We start from the raw sequence: 19,970 nt of genomic DNA, 5'->3' as shown, positions 1-19,970 counted from the left end.
GAAATAAGAAACCTTAGGGCATTTAATGCAGAACGTAAATTCTGTAACAAGGCCCAAGTGGTGCAAACAGCATGCTGTGGATCAAAAGTAAGTTGACAAAATGAGGTGACGGATGATGGAAGGCCTTTACTACTTGTTGTCTTCTCCACAAGATTGCAAATCACCACTTACAAAATGTCAGATCTACTTGTGTTATGGAGCTTCAAACAGTATGGCTATTCTGTGAGAGAGACAGATTTCCTTTTTTTTTTCTTCTTCAGATAGTAAGAGAAATATTATGACAGGTCAGAAAGTATGAAATGCTTGCGGAGAAAAGGAAGAGTAGGAGGACAATGGAATCTGAACTGAACTAAGAAATAAGTGCTCACAGATTTCTTCAAAAGAAAAAAAAAGTGTTATGTGTTAAAAAAGCAATTCTACCTTTAACAGGCAAAAGGCATATCTACCTGCATCTGCACAGCTTAAAAATCCACTACTGTGCAGAAGACGGAAAACAGGCTTCCCTCACGATCTAGAATGCAATCCTAAAACACTTTAAAGAGATAAGAAAGAGCTGGAGACCTTGACTGGAAGCGCTATTGCCTTCATTCTCTGCATGAAGATTTCCTAGCAATCTGCCCACCATATACGGGATACCAGTCAGGACAGGGCCCTTGGTTTGCCCTGACATTCCTTTTCTTCCGTGCCATGCCTGAACATTGAGGATGACACATGTGAGAGTTAAGATCTCTTCTGATATCAAGGCAGAAAGCTTTAAAGATGACTCAGAAGAAAGTTTCATCAACTGTAGTATACCACTGTTCCAAAAACAAAGAAAAAAAAAGGTGTGACTTTTAACTTTGGGCAGTATTTGGGAGAAAGCCTGAAAACAAGCTAGTGTCTACTCCAGGCCAAAACAAGCAAACAAATGTAGATTTATTGCAGAGATGGGAACTGATTCATGTGCTCTGATATGCTCAGAGCCACAGCCCTGTTTTGAAAAGTGCACCTTTCCTCCCCTGGGCTTCCAGGTGCACGCTTTCTCCCCTTTCTCAGCCAGGGAGAAATACTGGTTATGGCACTCCTCACCTTATTTCCCCCACTCATTCTTTAGGGTTAGATTAAAGATAAATTAAATATTAAACAAAAGAGAAAATGGGATACCAGGTCAAATATTTTTGCACAAATCCCACCACTTGTACAGAAAACTAGGATAGACAAAAAAAATAAAATATGGCACATAAAGAAGTGAGAAGAAGCACCAAGTGTTAGAAAGGCCTGTTGGTTTTGGCTGCATGTAATGTTGGTAAAGAAAGACTGAAAGGCAGGTGGTCCATTTAGTCTGCAGTCATATGAAGATTTGGAATACAGCACTTGTGTTTAGTTACTCTGGCTATTTCTAGTTTGCTTGGTTTAGCAATCATGGTGCAGTTTCAAATTACACACTTAGAAAATGTGGGCTTGACACCTTTCCTGATAAGACAGTAGGAAGTTCTCTAAACCAGGTTTGTGAATGTGAATGTTCTAGTGTGCCATCTCTCATTTACTGGATGTTCAAAAGTGAGTCCTAGTGCAGACCTCATGACATAAACTACTGACCTAGTGTTTGGAGTATCTTGCTTCTTCCCCACCTGGAGAACACTGTAGATCTTTGTGTGCTATTTTGGTTGATCCTACACAAGGTATTACACAATTATAGATTTGGGATTATTTTCTCTGTGAAGTTGCCTAGTCCTTTTTAACAGGCATTTTAGTTTGGTCATCATATTTATTAGTTTGTGAAAGTGCTTTATACAGTACTGCAGGGATCTTCAAACTTGACAGTTTTAAGACTTGTGGACTTCAACTCCCAGAATTCCTCCTCCAGTCATGTTGGCTCAGGAATTCTGGGAGTTGAAGTCCAAAGTCTTAAACGCTAAGTTTGAGACCCTTGATATTGGTGTGTGAAAGGGGGGGGGGGGGGGGGGGGGGGGAGCGACCGGGGGGGGGGGGGGGGGGGGGGGGGGGGGGGGGGAGGGTGGGATTAGGAATTCCTCGCAGCTTTAGGAAGTGTTGCCACAAGTGCCACAAAGAAGAGGGAGTCAAGCTGACAAAGCACCTGAAGGCAAGACAAGAAGCAACAGATGGAAACTAATCAAGGAGAGAACCAATCTAGAACTAAGGAGGGGTTTCCTGAATTAGAACAATTAATCAGTGGAACAACTTGCCTCCAGAAGTTGTGAATGCTCCAACACTGGAAGCTTTTAAGAAGAGATTATTAGACAATCATATGTCTGAAATGGTATAGGATTTCTTGCCTGGGCAGGGGGTTGGACTAGAAGACCTTCAACGTCCCTTCCAACTTTGTTGTTCTGTCTCGGTCTGGTCTAGTCTCCAGTGCAGCACTTTCCCCCTCTGATGGGACATACAGGGAATAAAATGAAAGCAAATATGATCTGATAAGCACTTAAAAAAACAAAGCTATAATGAAAGGATCTGAGATGCAGCTGGGAATCCTATGGCCATGGTCATCCTAAGTAGGATTACAGTTTTAACATCTGTTGCCTAGGAAGATAGCACTACCGTGTACAAAACATGTACTGGGATGTGACAGTCTGAAAATTAATTCTGAAATTAATAGGTGTCTGTGCTGTGACAAGAACTTTTAGCAGACAGCAAGCCATTCTTAAATGTTTCATGACAGAGATCTACTTTGGTTGCATTCTGTGTTTGTTCCCAGAAAGATGCCTTTAGGTCCATTTGAGCTTAAATAAAACTTATTTACTTTATACTGCTTTTAAACACAAGCACACTTTGCAAGTTGATTTGTGCTGAGCAAGGCATATGGCTGCTGACTAATTTCATTGGTCATTATGAGGAAGTAAAGATAGTTGAGCGCCAAAAGAAGTATAGCATTTGTGTAAACAATTTTAGGAATGTGGCCTAAGACTAAATTCTTAGTCAGCATCCTTATTGTTTGCCAAGACATAATTAGGCTGGAGGAGAGCTGAATCTATCTTTGCCCAAATACATTCTCCATACATACAAAACCAGGGGAGAAAAATCCAGAAATTTAAGCCGACTTCAGGTAGACCTTTGCATTGGTTAGCTTAGTGTAGAAAGGGTAGTGGATTGCACTAGCTTTAATTGGTAGTAATTTACTTTAATCAAATGACTTTCTTCTGAGGCAAGATGATTGAACAATAGAAGACTTTAGATAGCATGTATTATAGCCATATTTTGCTTACCTATAGTTTACTTGATTGGGGCCACAGAACACCTACATTGCAAGGCATGGTTTACAAACTGTGTGTTCACATACTGTGTTAAGTCAGAACCAGGCAGATCGGACAAAGGCTTAGTGGTTGTGCAAACTTAGGCAGATGTACAGTACTTGAACTAGAGCAACGACCAAATTTGGCTTTCAGGTGCAGGTAGTCCTTGAGTTACAACCACAATTGAGCCCAACATTTATGTTGCTAAGTGAGTTTTTGTTAAGTGAGTTTTGCCCCATTTTACGACTTTCCACAGTTAAGTGAATGTTGCAGTTGTTAAGTCAGCAACATGGTTGTTAAATAAATCTGCCTTCCCCGTTGACTTTGCTTGTCGGAAGGTTGCAAGAGGGGATCTCATGACCAGTGGTGGGATTCAAAAATTTATACTAAGGGTTCTGTGGGTGTGGCTTGGTGGGCATGGCACGGAAAGGATACTGCAAAATCCCCATTCCCTCCCCACCCCACTAACCTGCTTTCCAGCTCAGTTCTCCTGTACAGGGCAACAAAAGAAGACCCAGTCAGGGAGGCAGAGAATAGATGGGGATGGGGCCAGTCAGAGGTGGTATTTGCTACTCAAAATTTCCACTACAGGTTCTCCAGAACTGGGCAGAACCTGCTGAATACCACCTTTGCTCACGACCCCAGAACACTACAACCATCACAAACATGAGCCAATTGCCAAGCATCTGGACTTTAATCACATGTCCATAGGGATGCTGCAATGGTCATAAGTGTGAAAAATGGTCATCAGTCCCTTTTTTCAGTGCCGTTGTAACTTTGAACTTTGGTCGCTAAATAAACTGTTAAACTGAGGACTGCCTGTGTGGAGGAAACCCGAGATGCCACTGGTTTCAGAATTCCTTCCAGGCTGGTTTTTATTTTAAAAAAGGGGGTCTTATTTTCATGTATTCCATACATTTCATATAGCACCGAGTCCTTGCAGAGGTTTGGAGAAAAAGTTGCCGCCCCCCAACCATAATGCCGTTAATGCTCCACAGTCGATTTACTGTGATCTCTGAGGGGGCCCCGTGGCTTGGCCTCCGTGTAAAAACACGTACAGGTGTTCCGGAAACCAACGGGCAAGGTCTCCAAACCGGTTCAATTTTTTGCTTGCCGATTCAAGCCAGCCAGACCGCCCAAGAGGGCGTGCAAAGCGTTCGCCGGGCTTCTCCCCCGCCGTGAAAGGAGCCGCCTTCTTCCTGCAGGAGCTCTGCGGTCGAGAAATCCATTCCCCCATTTCCCGCCCGCCCGAAATCGACGCCGTGAAATCGAGGGAGGCCGGTCGGCCGGCTGGGGATTTCGTCTCCGTTTCGGCTTTTGGTCTGCCTAGGCCACCATAGTCTCCGCGGAATCCGGCTGGTTGGCTGGCTGGCTGGCTGGCTGGCGGGGCCGGCGCTGTCAAGAGCCAGGCGAGCCCCAGAGGGGGAATACTCACCGGGGGAGGCAGGCGGCAGAGGGGTCGCCGAGAAGAAACAGCTGAGCGAAAAAGGAGGAGGAGGAGGAGGAGGAGTCCAAGGAGAGGGACGATCCCGGGGCTGGAGCCCAGGCTCGGCGGGGAGGCGGGGATCGCTCTGGCAGCCTTCCCGGCACGGGTGATCCGCCGACTTCGCCAAAGCCGTTGCTGTCAGCGGGCGTGAGGAGGAGCGAGGAGGACCGGCTGAGAGCGAGCCAGCAGCCTCGAAAAGCGAAGGAAGGCAGCCCTTATTCTGTCCTCCCCTCGCTTCCTCCGTTTATCCCCCAGCTTAGTGGGAAGCTCCCCAGCTTCCCCTTGCAGCTGGAGGGCTCCCGGTGGTCCCCGCCTTCCCCCCTTTGGGAAGCCCGCAAAGCCAAGCCGTGCCGAGCCGGCGGGAGAACCGGGAAGGCAAGGAGGCTTTTCTGAAGGCGACCGTGGCTCGCGAAAGGACGAAACCCGGCTGCATGGACGAGAAACTGGGGGAGTGGGCTTGCTTTTTTTCCTCCTCCCCCTCCCCTCCTTCCTCTACGGAGCGCCGATGCCTGCTTTCCAAGGTAACAAAGGTTGACCGCCCGCCCCTCTTTTTATCTCCCCCTTCCCCGAAGAGGCTTCTTTTAAAGCGAGAAGCTGCGTTTCGTGGTTTTTAAGGCAGAAAACGGGTCTGACTGAATTACTGGCGGATTTCTCCATCCCCGCCATCCTATTGTTGGCCTGAAAAAGCTGGAAGGGCTTCTGCATTGGTGTTATTATATTCGACCTCCCTTTGTGCATTCCTCGCCTTCGCGGAGGGGAAAGCGGGTTTTACGCAAACTTCTGTTCGGTAATCTCTGTCCGGTTCCTTTAATTGACTTCACAATCATTGAAGGGTGGGTTGTTTGTTTGTTGGGTTTTTTGTTTTTTTTGGTGGGTTTTTTTTTTTTGAAGCTCTGATATTCGTGGCTGTCCGTGATTCTCTTTTTAATGCGTAAGTGAAGTGTTTGCAGCAGTGAAATCGCCTTTAGGCTTAACAAATGCCCACTGTATTAAAAGCTGAGCTCAAAACCCAAGAGTTGATCGAATTGCCAACGGTATTGGTTTACTTGGATTAGGTGTCTGATTTCTGTTTCTTAAAAGGGTAATCCTGAAGCATTTGCAACAACGTAACTGTGTGTTGTTAAACTCCACGCAGAGTAGTTACGGAGGAATTTCCTCGGAAATTTGCAACGCGCTCATCTTTAAAATAAGGATTCTCCTGCCAAGTATTCTGGTTTGACTATTAAGCTACCTTTAGACAGATCTATAATTAACGACATCGGGAATTAAGGAATTCCGTTTTCTAGATTTGCCTGGCTTTGAGGTACAGATTAAGATTAGATTAAACTGGATTTGGACCGCGTGTTTTGGTGATATGTGGTTGATGCATTTTTGGTTCAGCGTCTGAACTTGTCCATACAATTGTTAGGAGGAATTATCCCCCACCTCCAAAGCTGGAGCAGTGGGCTGTCTTCAAATTTTGATCTTTGTATTACGGTCACATGCACACACCCATTTTTAAAACAGCCACGTTTTGGAAACTCTGTAGGCACTGTGGGAATGGTGGTGACTTTACATGAATTCTGAAAAAGATGCTTGTAAGATTGTATAATTGGTTCACCTTGGTTCTTTCTCTCTCCCCCACCCCTTTCATTTCTCAAAGGTCCATATTGATCTTGGTCTTTTGAACTAAGAAGAACTGCGTAGCCATATTGCAGAGTGATGTGTCCTGGAGTGGAAGCCCTATGATGAAGTGAAAGAAAGAAGGTGTGGAGTCTCCTGAAAGTGATGTGAAATCCAGCCCTCCAGAACTTCTTTGTGGAAGGCATTTGAGAGGCTGTGTTTTCTCCCCACTAAGACTATGATGTCGGTTGAAGGCTCTACAATAACGAGCAGAATAAAAAATTTACTTCGGTCTCCCTCTATCAAATTGAGAAGAAGCAAACCAGGGACCAAGCGGGAAAATATCAGCACTAAGGCAAGTTTGGCAACTGGGCCTTGTCTCTTTTGTTAGCATTCTTCACTTGTTCATTCTTCACATGGTGGTTGCGTTGTGTTGCATTTGGTGGTGGTGAAGATGATAGCAGAAGTTGTCATACCTGCTTTCTGAAGTGGGTGTATAATGCAGATGGGAAAGTCTTGATTGCTGCTTTGAAGGTACCTAAAGGTTGGCTTTCTAAAGCCAGCTAATACTGGAGGGGATGTTGGGCTAGAACAGGGTTGTCAAACTCTCGGCCCATGGACCAGATGCGTCATGTGCTGGCCATGCCATGCCCGGTTTAGCAAAGGGAGGGGGGTAAGTCCCGAAAGTCACGTGACACCGCCATGACAATGTGAGTTTGACATCCCTGGGCTAGAAGAAGTAGAAGCAAGCAAGGGGACGTTCAAGAATGTGACCGCATTGAAAAGGGGGAGTTATTCGATTTTTCCCCCCAGCAATTTCAAGTTGTCCTGTTCCTAATGGATTCTGGGCTGCAAACCATAAAACAGTAACAAAACCATTAAAACCAAGCAACAGACATAGTATGGATTCCTGTAAGAGCCATCAAAAGTTTTGTGCTTTTTCCATGCAGAAATGAGTACTAAGTGTCTGCTTAGTTGAGCAAAATTTTAATTTGTACATCTTGTGCTTTTAGGATTGCTTCTGAGGAGCAACAGGTGTCTGATAGACAGCCTAATGCTGTTTATTATTTGGCACTCCACAGCTTCATTTTAGCTCAGGCTTAAAAGGAACTAAACATTCTGGCAATGCTTCCTTGAACTACTGCTATTGGGAGTTGTGTGACTTCCTTCTTTATTTGGCATTTTTCAAATAATGGACTTTTGCCTAATACCCCTCCCCCATCCCATTCTGTGACTTTTTCTTATTGAGAACACCAATGGAGAGAGACAACAATTATTTTGTTTTCGTTTAGGAAATAATATTTAATTTGTGTACTCAATATAAGGGAGGACTCAGCTTGACCATACTTTGAGTAACCATTAAAATATGAGTCTGGAGGCCTACTTACCCAAGAGCTCAGCCATTGCCTAAGCACATGCCTTTGCAGAAAAAATAGCAAGTACATCCATTTTTGCATCCAAAAATTAAATATAATTGCACATAATTATAAGTAATCACTTGAGCGTTTGCTTAAAGCATGTGATACTAGCCGAATTTGAGTCTATGAAGAAATGTGGAGAAACCTCACTAGGTGAGAGGATTTACTCCAGAAGATTGGTGCTGCTTTTGTAATTTTGGGCACTATGAATATTTAAGTTTCCCAAATGGGAGAGTATGAAATAGGAGCATGAGAAAGAGGACTTGGTTTTGGAGGTTAACCCTTATTTTTCTGTACTCATGTTAATATGTTTTCCACATCTTTTCGAGAAGGGCTTTTTTTGTGCAAAAGCCATTGCAATATCAAAAGAGATATATGGAAGTGAATGGGTGTGCAACTGTAGACTATGAATTGTTAGAGGTAAGACTCAGCTTTCAATATCTGTTTCTATGACAAATGACAAATAGCTGAACTTTGCTTACCATGACCAGGTCCTTTCAAAGCCTGGTTGCTGTTTTTAACAAAAGTGCTGTCTTTTTTGGGATATGGCCTTTTTGAATTCTATAAGTCTCCTCCAACTCTAGAGTGAAAATGAATTGCTTATTCCTCTTGGTTTTAGATACGTCTTTTTTGGTAGCAAAATAAAAGCAGCAATGAAAGAATGAAAACATGTTAAGTAGAATTGAAATGATATGAGTCTTGATTTCCTTCCTGGAAAGGGAGGAAGCAAATGAATATATGGATGGATGCGAAACATCAGAGTTAATTTTTCTTGTTTGATGGCTGAAGTAGTAAAATTGAGAAAAGGGTTGTTGGGTTTTTTTTTTTTTTTTGCAATATCCTTACATTTGTATGATTAAGACATGGTGGAATTTAAAACTGTGTAGGAGTATATTATGAATATTCATTGGGGAAATAATCTCTAACATATGATAGTTAAATCAGCATCCATCTCGTATAGCCAGTTTTGTAAATGAGTGGTATAAGAGGTAGACAGATATTATGGGATTGGAGTCCTTGAGGAAATCAACGCATTCCTTCCTTCCCTAGCTATTGATCACTTGGCCCTTTCTAATAATACCTGCTACTGACAGGTAAACGTGACTTATTAAAGGTTGTCTTACCATAAAATACTAAAATACAGGTAGTCCCCAACTTATGACCATTCATTTAGTAACCGTTTGAAGTTACAATGGTACTGAAAAAAGTAATATGTAAACCAGTCCTTGCACTTAGAACCATCACAGTGTCCCCATATTGAAGGGTGTAGGAAAACTATTTGTATAGTATTGGCAATGAGAAACAAATTTAGAAACATACACTATGTATGCCTTTGTTTACACTAAGCATACACTATGTATACATTATTATTATACCTTCAAGTGCTGTAAACAGCTTTTTCCACCTTAATTCTGCTCCCCACACAACTTATAAAATACAAATGTATGTCAACAGGATGGTTCAAATAAATATAGCTGGTTTCTACACACTAAGAATGTAATTTATCCCATTCAAGATGCAATATTTATTTTATAACCCTTATGGGGGAAACGTAGCTTCTTTTAAATCACATTTTTTCCCCTCAGGTTGTCATATGTGAGTAAACTTTTGTTCAGCATGTGAATTGAATGATTGTGTCTTTATCAGGAAAAAAAAGGAAGTCCTGCCAATATACTGCTTTGGTTTTAGAGAAGATGTGGCTCGAAAAATACTTCCAGATTTGATTGATTTCAAGTTATTCTGGTTTAGGCTTGGTAACAGCATTTTCTCTGTGTGTATTCTTTCCTGGTGTCCAAGTGCTGGGGCTTGTTTAGAAAATGGGCTGAGCTGCTTTCTAATTAATGGCTCGGTCTGCAGTGGCAAACTTCCCAGTCAATGTGGTCCTTTTTTTTTGTCTAAAGATTTTTTTTTTGAGAAACCTGTTGGCAGGCCTGAGGGACTCAGAGAAGGAAGATAAAGTGTAATGCTGAGGCCAGCTGGCTGCCTTCAACAGTACTGTCCTGTAACCCTAAGAAGCGAAATGAACTAGGATTGCGCTTCTGAACCTAGCTTAAACTGGGTTGTTTAACGACTACAGTGACTCCTGTATGATTAAACTGCAAGAAATGGGTGTTAATTGAAATAAACCCTTTCAGGCTAGTTGAAAATGTCTGAAAAGCTGCTTTTGATCAGAGTAAGTCAATCTCCTGAAAGTACGTCAGCGGTTTGGAAAGCAAATTTTCTGAAGTCTCAGAGCATTTCAAGCTGTAGCATGGTCCTTCCCAGCCTGGTGCTTGCCAGATGTGTAAGATTTCAGCTTTGATAGCTCCTAGCAAGCATGGCCCTTTGGAAAAATTGGCAGCTTTGATAGGTACAGCTTTTAAAACACTGTTTTAAAGCAAAGACTCTCTAAGTGTAAACCATGGTTCCTTCTCCACAAACTCAAGAAACAGAATGTGCTTCTAAAGCCCTTTCTGTATTTCAAGACTTTTTATTGGGCCTGAAGTCCTTACTGTATCTCCAGTTCTCCTTCTAGGCCTGTTTGTAATCTGATCTATAATTACAGCTGGATGAGATAAGTGTCCATGGAGAGGCCAGGACACAGACTTGAGGGAACTGGTAGAATTTTTTTTGACTATTTCTTTTCAGTTGAAAGATAAGTGTTATCATGCGCCTAGTCCATATGGCTTTTCCCTCCTCTGAATTACAGTATTTTAAAAATTTTATATGGAGGGGGCATTCCAAAATTGTGCAATCCCCCCCCCCGAAGAAATACATTTTATACTGAGGGTAAATGTATTGGTGTAAAAAAATAATGACGCAGGTGGCAAAAGTCTGTCATTCAACTAAGTGAAATTCCATATGTTCATTTTTTCATAGATGTGGTAAACTTTACATTCACAGTGTTTTATTTCTCAGACACATCATAGCTATCAACCAGAATAAAAAAGAAAAAAAAATCCTGGCATATTTTGTCACTCCATCCAGCAACCTTGTTGATATTTCCATGTATAGATTGCTTTTGAGTTCAAAATGTGATAGCCATGGGTAACTTTCTTAAGAACTCTTAAGGCAGTTATATTTACAGCAGCTCACTCATAAATGTAAAGCTTGCAAATACCTAAAAGTGCAGCAAGGGCCTGCCATACCATCTTAGTAAAGAAGTACTATAGGATGTTAAAGTATTAGGAGTAGGAAACCAACATCATAAATGCTAATGCTACTTTTATTATAAGGCTACAATAACAGAATCTTCCATGCCTGAAGTACATCTTCCTTCTCCCTTTATCTTCATGAGAATAGGCAGGATCTTAATCTCTGAGATACTTGCTTGCAATAGAGTTCTGCCCCAGATTCAGATTTCTTTTATTTCCCCATTGTCTTGGTAACAGTTCTTCCTCCTGTGCTTAAGATTATGCACATTACAGAGTCTTTGACTGAATAAATGAATAAAAGTACCTGTTTTCCTGAAGGAAACCGGGAGTGTCACTGTCACAGAACCATCAGATACCAGAGCTTCATATCTTTCCAACTATCCTAAGAATGTGGTGGCAAACTCACCAATAACTGGAAAGGATTCAAATGATAATTTGTTTTCAAAGCTAGTAGGTTATATTGATACCAATAAAGGAGAATATTTGTAGCTCCAGGTTGAAATGAGGGATCCTTGGTGCCCTGGAGCTTGATTGTTTTCTTACTTTGGGTAATAAAATGTCTTCAAGGAAACAACTAAACCCAGAGAGTACCAAGGAGATTATATTGAGTCACAATTGCATCAAAGAACTCACAGCAAGAACTTCAAGGTTACATTGATCTTAAGTAGCCAAGGTCCTTTGGATACAATTGGTGGGAGTTGTGGGAGTTGTTTTTACTTAATAGAATGGAGAGAAAGAAAAATTGGAATAAAATATGGAATAATATCAAATTTTCTACAAGAGGATTTTCTTGCTTATATCAATGTATTATATGTATAAAGTTTTACACAACATTTCAACAAAATGTTATATTTCATTTTAATTACCCATCAATAAACTGTATCTAATAATCGGATATAAAAAGTTGATCAGAGCAGTACAAATATGCGAACATCATAGAATTTAAATTCCCTTTGAATTTCAAAGGGAACAATTTTCAACTGATGTCACTAACAGGTGAAGTTGGGTGGTGTGAAGGGGTAGGGGTGGGAGATCAAAGTGTAAAGAGACTACAGGAACATCATTTGAAAGTTGCCACCAGTGGGGCAACTTTCATATGAAGGTGGTGTCAAACAGTTAATTGTTATGTTAACACAGTGAGATTGAGTAAATTGTGAAGAAAGAAATGGATGTAAGAGAGACAGGGATCACTCATTAAGGGCATGCATTTTGTTAAGGGTTATGTGGAATAATTAACAAAACATTCACACAGCAATTAGAAGTGTTAGTTCTAATTTTGCCACCAGGCACAGAAAATAATATGCCAGTATTAGAAATTTCAGAACTCCAGACATAGAACTCATTGTAATTATATTCTGGTTCTTTCACTATACTTAGGTTATCCTTCCAGTGAATTTTGTTTGAAGGATTGTAGGCTGATGACAGGATAGCTGTAATTTATACTCCCTTGCTGTGTCCTTTCTGTGATTTTTTTAAAAAAATAGTGCGGGTATTAATAATGTTAGAGTAGAAACGGTCAAATGATTTGTGTGCAGCATTAAAATGCTGTTTTGTTTCCATTTCTTGTAAGCTCAGTGTCATACACTCTCTGGACTAAATTCTTCTTTGCTAGCTTCATTGGTTGATTGATTATGTCCCATAAGGTTGATGCTCAGCAAACACATAGATTTTTTCCCCAGGATGATCTCTTCTCAACAAGGTCCTTTAGATTTTCCATGGCCACTATAATTAAATTCATCCAATTTGCAACTGGTCTTTCTCTTCCTCTTTTTCCTTCCACCTTTCCCAGAATCACAGACTTCTGGAAAGAGCCAGATCTGTGCATAATGTGTTCAAAGTATATATGCCTCAAATGCGACCTTTGCTGGCGATTGTAAAAGAATTTCTACATATACATATAGATATACATATGCATGTACATGGAAAGGATTACTGAAACAAATCCTGGAATCTTGGAATTAAACTGTAGGCCAAGGGTGGTCCTTTTTTTCTTTTGAAAAAAAATGGGACTTTGTAAAGCATACATGCATCTTCTGTTTGTGATTATTCTTAGTTTTTGGAAAACTGCTTTTCATTGTGGATGTTTTATAGCTTCCACTTTTAAAGTCTGAGAAGCAGTGTGTATAGGTAGCAGTCCTCAACTTACAATCACAATTGAGCCCAAAATTTATGTTAAGCAAGAATTTGTTTAATGAGTTTTGCCCCATTTTACAGCATTTCTTGCCACAATTGTTTAAGTGAATCACCGCAGTTGATAAGTTAACAACCTGGTTGTTAAGTGAATCTGGTTTCCCCATTGACTTTGCTTGTCAGAAGGTCACAAGAGGGGATCGCATTGACGCTGGGACACAGCAATGGTCCTAAGTATGAACCAGTTGCCAAGCAGCTGAATTTTGATCACGTGACTGTGAGGATGCTGCAAAGGTTGTAACTGTGAGAAATGGTCATAATTCACTTTTTTCAGTGCCATTGTAACTTTGAATGGTCACTAAATGAACTGTTGTAAGTCAAGGACTAACTGCACTGTGCACTCTATCAGTCTTTTAAGAAGCTGAAAATCATGCCATTGATCTTATTTTTGCCCAACAACAATGGAAGATAAATGTAGGCTGAGTTTATGGCTTAGCTAGCACTTGCGTTTCCCCATACCTAAGTCCATTATTCTAACTCCCAGTCTTTCTTGCAATAAGTATTATGAGCAGGGCTACTGTTAGAGCTGAAAAGAGAGAGCAACACCTTGTATTAATGAGAGCAACTACTGTATTAATGTAGAAGACTCTATTTCAAGCTTTAAAGCCATAGCTCCCCCTTCCACCAATGCTGGCCAAAAAACAGTCAGGTTGGGAGATAAGTTTATAAGTGCTTCCTGTTGTCTTCACTATTGAAGAAATCGCTTTGCTTAGAAAAGCATCAAATTACCCTTCTGCAGGCCTACAAGAATAGCTTTTTAAAACAAAACTTAAATGCTGTATATACCGTTAAAGAATTTACATATAAATCGACCTTTTATAGAGATAAATAGCATCCTGGCATCACTTATTTCTCTTTTGTGGAAAAAGTAATCTGATGCTACAAAAGGTGAAGGATATTAGTCTGTGCTCCAAATCAATGCTTATTTGAGGGGAAATATTCAAATATTAACTAAAGTTGGATTACAGAAATTGCTAACTGATATTTTTGCTGCAGTATGACTGGATGGAACATATGTGGCAAGGATGAGGGAAGAGCAGAAGGGGTAAAGTCAGATAAAGCGGATGGATTAAGTTCAAAGAGTTTATAGGAAAGCCTTTGGAAGAGCTACACCATATTAAAAAGAGGGTAAAATGATGAATAATTTTCAATATAATAATCATGAGTTAAAACATCTTAGCTCTTAATATTTACTTGCAAACATGGCAGGAATTTAACAATGTTTAAGGATCCATCTTGTTTTGTTTCACTTATTCTGATTTACTTAAAAGCAAGGCTATACAAGATTCAGGAATTCAGGAGTAGAACATTCTGAAGAATTCCAGAACATTCTGGTTCTCCTCTGGAGTACGCCGGTCAGATCACATTATTATGGGGGCAATTTCCCTAAAGTAAAATTAGTTTGGGGTGTTCTAGGTGTAGCATTCTGGTCTAAAGTATTGTGGTCTTGAATGAACGAAGAACCTTGTAAGGTGGGCTGGCTGAGAGAATGACTGGCCCAATGTCACTCAGCTGGTTTTCATATTTAAGAGAGGACCAGAACTGATGGTCTCCAGTCCAGCATCTTAATCACTACACCAATCTGGCTTTCAATTTTGTTATGTAAAACAGGCTAGCAAATCTTGCCACCCAATCCAAAACAACTGTGAGAAGATGGATTCATGTAAACATTATAAGTACTTATTCTATTTTTGGGTTTCAAAGCTGGCAAGAGGCTATAGGATATGCATTTGCTAACCTTTTCTTAGGACAGGCTTGCAATGTGCAGGCTACGTGTGCAAATAATAATTGGTTCTGTCAAATTATTATTTAGTGCAAGTAAAGGTTTTTTGAACCCTACAGTAAGTAGCTAAATGGAGCTGCTTGGTAATTACTCCCTTTTTATTTTCAAAATTACACAAAACTTAAATTCCTAGAGACTTCTATAACTTAGGAACTGCCTTTGCTCAAATGATTATCTCCTATTAAAGTCATACTTTTTGTATGAAGTTATGCACATATGCGTGTATGTATTCACACATTGACTAAGCAATAATCTGGGTTGTTTGATTTTGACCTTTGAAGGTTGTAATTTATGGCATAGGGCAATATTTTAATTCATTTATTAAGGATATTAATATGGTAGCCTAACTCATGGTGACTCCAGGTGACAAAAATAAGATCTCAAATACAAAAGTCAATATACTCCCACTTCCCTTACGGCCACATTCAGACAAAACATTTGATGGGCTTCGTATCAGCTTTGGATCCTAAGGTCTGCGGACAAAGCCATGTCTTAGGGTCTTTTGAAAGAATGTCAAGGTAGAAGTCATTCTTATCTCTGTAGGGATAATGTTCCATTGAGAGCATAGAAAAAGGCCCTTCTTCTTGGTCCAGTAAATGTACCTCCTTAATGGAGGGGTGGGGGCTCCATGATCTGGTGCTTGGGTAGATGTAACTGGGGGGGAAAAAGGTTCTTCAAATAACCTGGTCATTAGTCACCCAAGACTTTAATGGTGATAATCAACACCTAGAAACAATTCAGCAACTGATGCAGCTTCCACAAGAGGGGTGACACATGTGGGAACTTAGACTTGCGCAAAATCATGTTGGAATGGTTTTGAATGAATATGTGGTTCCAGCTCATCTATCAGCCAGTTCCTGAGAGCATGAGTGACTAAGTTATGACTTATTACAATTGTGAATCTCTTCCACATCTCCCTACATAATCTGTACATAACCTTGCATTGTTTATGGCATAAAAGAATTCTGGATAGCATGTTGACTCTCTAACAGTATCTCATCCAAATAACAACTTTTCTCTGCTTTTCTAGCATAAAGTATAGGCAATTATCAAGGCATGATGATTTCCAATTTTTCTATAACCTTCTCTGGTCTAAACACCATGCATCAGTGACCAATAAATATATCAGAATGAAAATTTTAAACTTTTACTTTTCCGATAAGCATGGAAAGCAAACCTGGACATCGTTATAATGTATATAGACAATGATAGAAACAATCCAACATGCTGGAACTATAGCAGAGGTGGTATTCAGCAGGTTCTGGAGAACTGGTAGTGGAAATTTTGAGTAGTTTGGAGAACCGACAAATACCGCCTCTGACTGGAGATTTTACAGTATCCTCCCCCTGCCACGCCCACCAAGCCACGCCCACAGAACCAGTAGTAAAAAAAATTGAATTCCACCACTGAACTATAGTTTTGGAAAAAAAAATGTAGCCAAGTAATTTATTCTCTTATGTTTAGGGATGAGCGTGGATGTTCAAATATGTTACTGTTTGTATGCTAAATATTTTAAGCAGATGTTTGCAGTTTTCAAAAAAACTGTAAGTCCTAAGGCAATGTTTCACAACCTTGGGAACTTTAACATGGGTGGATTTCAACTTCCAGAATTCCCTAGCCAACAAAGCAAGCTGGGGAATTCTGGGAGTTGAAGTCCACACATCTTAACATTGTCAAGGTTGATACACACTGCTCTAAGCAAACTTTGATTTTTTTGGGAGAATTGCATATAATAGATCCAAAGGGCCTCTTAAATATGGATAGGACTGGGAATCAATTGGAGTGTTGGGGAAGCAAACTGGGTGAAATTAAGTAGCATGGAAGAGGCCATAATTGAATGACCGAGATAGCAGATCAAAAGGCTTCCTAGCCACAACTATTGAAAGAACATAAATGATATCTGAATAGAAAATACCAAGGTGTTTAAATAACTGGAAATTACTTTTTAAACCTCTATTGCCCAGTGTAAACTAAATAAAGAGTGTAATTGGTAAGGCTTGTATGTAGTTCTGTGTTTTATTAGATGAGGGAATTACACAACTTTTTTTGAGTTTTGGTGCATTTTTTTTCTTTTAAATATAGCCATTGCAAAATAAAGCCCCCCCCCCCTTCAAATTATAGTAGTCTTAGAGGATATGGTTACAGCACCAATGTACCATGACTTGAATAGTAAACAGTCATATTTGGTCATTTTTCATTGCAACTCAGATATGTGCCTCTCTTTTGCCACATATAAATCATGAGGTTTATTTCTCAACAATTGATACTGCATTACTTCAGACAGAAACAAACACAGCCAGTTTAAGTACTTGCTCAACAGAAATTATAGACAACCTGTGACCAATTGGATCACCCTTTCAGAGGTATTCCTTGCTAGATTCCCCAATGCCATCAACAAGAACTTTTAATGTTTTTTCAATGCCTTCACTGGAAAAATAGGGATACATTCAGAGATATAACTGCCTTGAAAGTAGTCCATGTTGAATTGTGTGGAATAGTAAAACATCAACACAGGAAATGTTTCATGACATTTTGTGTTATATCTCAAACTGTTTTATGATAATTTTTTTGTATAAAATATAAATTTTGCCAAATTTCAATTCCACGAGAGATTTCATAGATTCCACATTTTGGACATCTTCTGTAAATTAGCCCATTTGAGATTGTTTCTTTTGGCCAGTGAAAGATAACAGAAGAAGAGTTTTAGTGGTATATAGTTGGATTCACTTTGTTCTTAATGAAGAACAACATCTACTTCCTATTCTCCTGTCTTGGTTTACTTCCTATTCTCCTGTCTTGGTTCACCTTTTTGATATCTTTAGAATATAATAATGTAGTTTACCTACTCTTTCATTGCATGTCATGAATAACCCTCTTCTTACTACATTGGTAAGAAACATCTGGCTAGATTTAGAACAAAATGCAAGTTAGCAGGTGCACAACTCTCTGATTGTAAACTTTTCCCCCCAATATCTTAAAAATATATTGATTTTGAAGCATACTGTAAAGTACTCTTGATGTTTATGCCATTTTGCAGCTACAGAAAAATGTCAAGTTGAAGATTCATACCAAAACTCCTTGTGAGTAGAATCTATTACAGAATAAAGTAGCTGTATTTGCCGTTAAATTATAAGCCAGGTTTTTAGAATATTCTGGCTGGTTTAAATGACTTGCATGCTGGTGCATACAGCCTTTTTCATTACTGTTAGCTCCTTCCATAATTGCATCTAACTAAATTGGATCTGATTGTCCAAACCTGGTTTTTGATCCTTGTATTTATTAATCAGAATTCAGAAAGCAAGAACAAACTGATATTTTTCATTCTAGCTTATACATGGAGAAAAACACTAAGATCCTTAGTTTAGACATATATTGAACAAATCTTTTCTCATTTCCATTGTTACCTGCCCTACCAGGATGGAATAAATGAACTACATACAATAACAAATAGGTTATTTACAATTAGTCCATTGTGAACATGACTAATGTCTTAATAAATCCTCAAGGTCAACAGATTTATATAGGGCAGAAGCCGACAATATTCACTGGTCTACATGGGTGTTTCCTAAATCCTCAAAAGTGCTGTTCAGTCTGGATTTTGACTTCCATATTTCTTTGGTATTAGAAGTGGGTAATCTTGCTGATTAATCTCTTTTGTTTTTGCTGTCAGATGCTGAGATGGACCTTATGTATGTATATTTAGGGGCTTAAGGAAGAAACAGTTGGTGTGTGTGAAAAGACAGCAGGGAAGCATTTCTCGTCTGATGTTTTATAATTTATTGTGGATTTCCAATCTCTCCTGTTTTAATGTTTTGAATTTAAGGGAGGATTTAATTAGATGAATTCAGGAGCTAGGATTAAACAAAAATACTTGTTTTTTGGTCTTCTGGACTAGTGTGTCATGCCCTTGTCGGAGTCTGAATCCAAGGAGGAAGCCGAACAGCTGACAGGGAGTGGGAGTGTGGCTCCATTGGCTGTGGAGGAAACTGGGGAGGGGCAAAGTCCAGCCGGGCAGAGCAGGGGAGAGATAGAACAAGTGTTATGGTTCACCTGCAGCAAGTGCGGACGGCAGAGGTCTCTGATAGTGATGACTCGGACGAGGGGCCTGCGCGTGATTCAGGGATGGGGCCAGGACTATCGGAGAGTGGGGTGCTGCCTTCGGAGCTTGTGGAGTCTGGCAGCAGTGACACAGAGGACCCTGGGGAGCCTGTGCCCTGTGTGCGTGTGCGCAGGGCTGCTCGAAGGAAAGAGCAGCTGAAGCAGCAAGGGCGACTCGTGAGTAAGGATGGAAGGTGATGGTCCCTCCCATAAGGGATAAAAACCAGCCCTCATGGATGTGTTCTTTGCAGGAAGCAAAGAAGTTCTTTAAACTCATAGTCCTCATTGAAGCCCTGCTTATTCCAGTTTGTTTTTGAAACTTCTGTCAGAGTGGATATTTAATCAGTAATTAGTCTTCTGTTTTTGGCAGCCTTTTGAAACCTTGAAAGGGCTTGCTTTTGATACCGGACAATTAGGTTTAAATGTATTTTGGCTAGGAATGCCTTGAATTCCCAGCGCCACATTAAAATAGGTTTGCTTTTATACACAGTTTGTGTTTGTTTAATTTGAACAAGCTTGGGTCAGAACAACAAGGGAGAAGGGAGTTCAGAGGAAGACCCAGGCCCACCCCCTCTTCATTCTAGGGCATGCAGGGAGGAACGGAGAAGAGAGCAACATGTGGCTTACGGGGGAGGAAAGGGCCCTGATTCCCTTCATTAGCTGCACCTGGGAATGAAAGTTGATAAGAACTGAATGCGGCATGCGGCAACTGCTTGGAGCAAACGTGACTTTATCCTGTGTTGTCTTTGCTTTTCTGTGTTCCTGGCATCTTCCCAACTGTGTGAGTTTTGCCCTGCCTGCACATCTGGAATTCTTGCTCCTGCCCTGCCAAACTAATTACCTCTTTTTGGCTTGAGTGGACTTATAATTACAGTTTGTGTTGACCATGTTTTGGACTTGATTCGTTATAATCAAAGGCTGTTCCTGGGAGAGTTTTTCTCCAGCCAGAAGGTTACCTGGACATTGGGGGCAAAGTTGGAACTAATAAAGGGACTCTTATTGATTATCTGACTGTGTTGCCTTTGT

General features: G+C 40.4%; 1 protein-coding gene across 3 annotated transcripts in view; it reads left to right on the top strand.

Moving 5' to 3' along the window:
* The first annotated feature begins 4,523 nt into the window (after positions 1-4,523).
* Positions 4,524-19,970, top strand: part of MAPKBP1 (mitogen-activated protein kinase binding protein 1) — a 134,761-nt gene continuing 119,314 nt past the window's right edge. Inside the window, exons 1-2 of one of the 3 annotated variants that reach the window (XM_087951674.1) lie at positions 4,524-5,240; positions 6,362-6,676. In XM_087951674.1, coding sequence (XP_087807800.1) covers positions 6,560-6,676 — 117 coding nt within the window. In that variant the 5' untranslated portion in view covers positions 4,524-5,240; positions 6,362-6,559. The remainder of the gene's footprint in view (positions 5,241-6,361; positions 6,677-19,970) is intronic. The other 2 variants (XM_026664608.2, XM_087951673.1) reach the window with 2 other exon arrangements.

Source organism: Notechis scutatus, chromosome 1, assembly GCF_049901735.1.
Source record: "Notechis scutatus isolate UNSWTSFEM ecotype Mainland chromosome 1, rNotScu1.2, whole genome shotgun sequence".
Classification (NCBI taxonomy): domain Eukaryota; kingdom Metazoa; phylum Chordata; class Lepidosauria; order Squamata; family Elapidae; genus Notechis; species Notechis scutatus.
The sequence above is the reverse complement of the archived record's forward strand: the minus strand, read 5'-3'. Positions and strand labels throughout refer to the sequence as shown.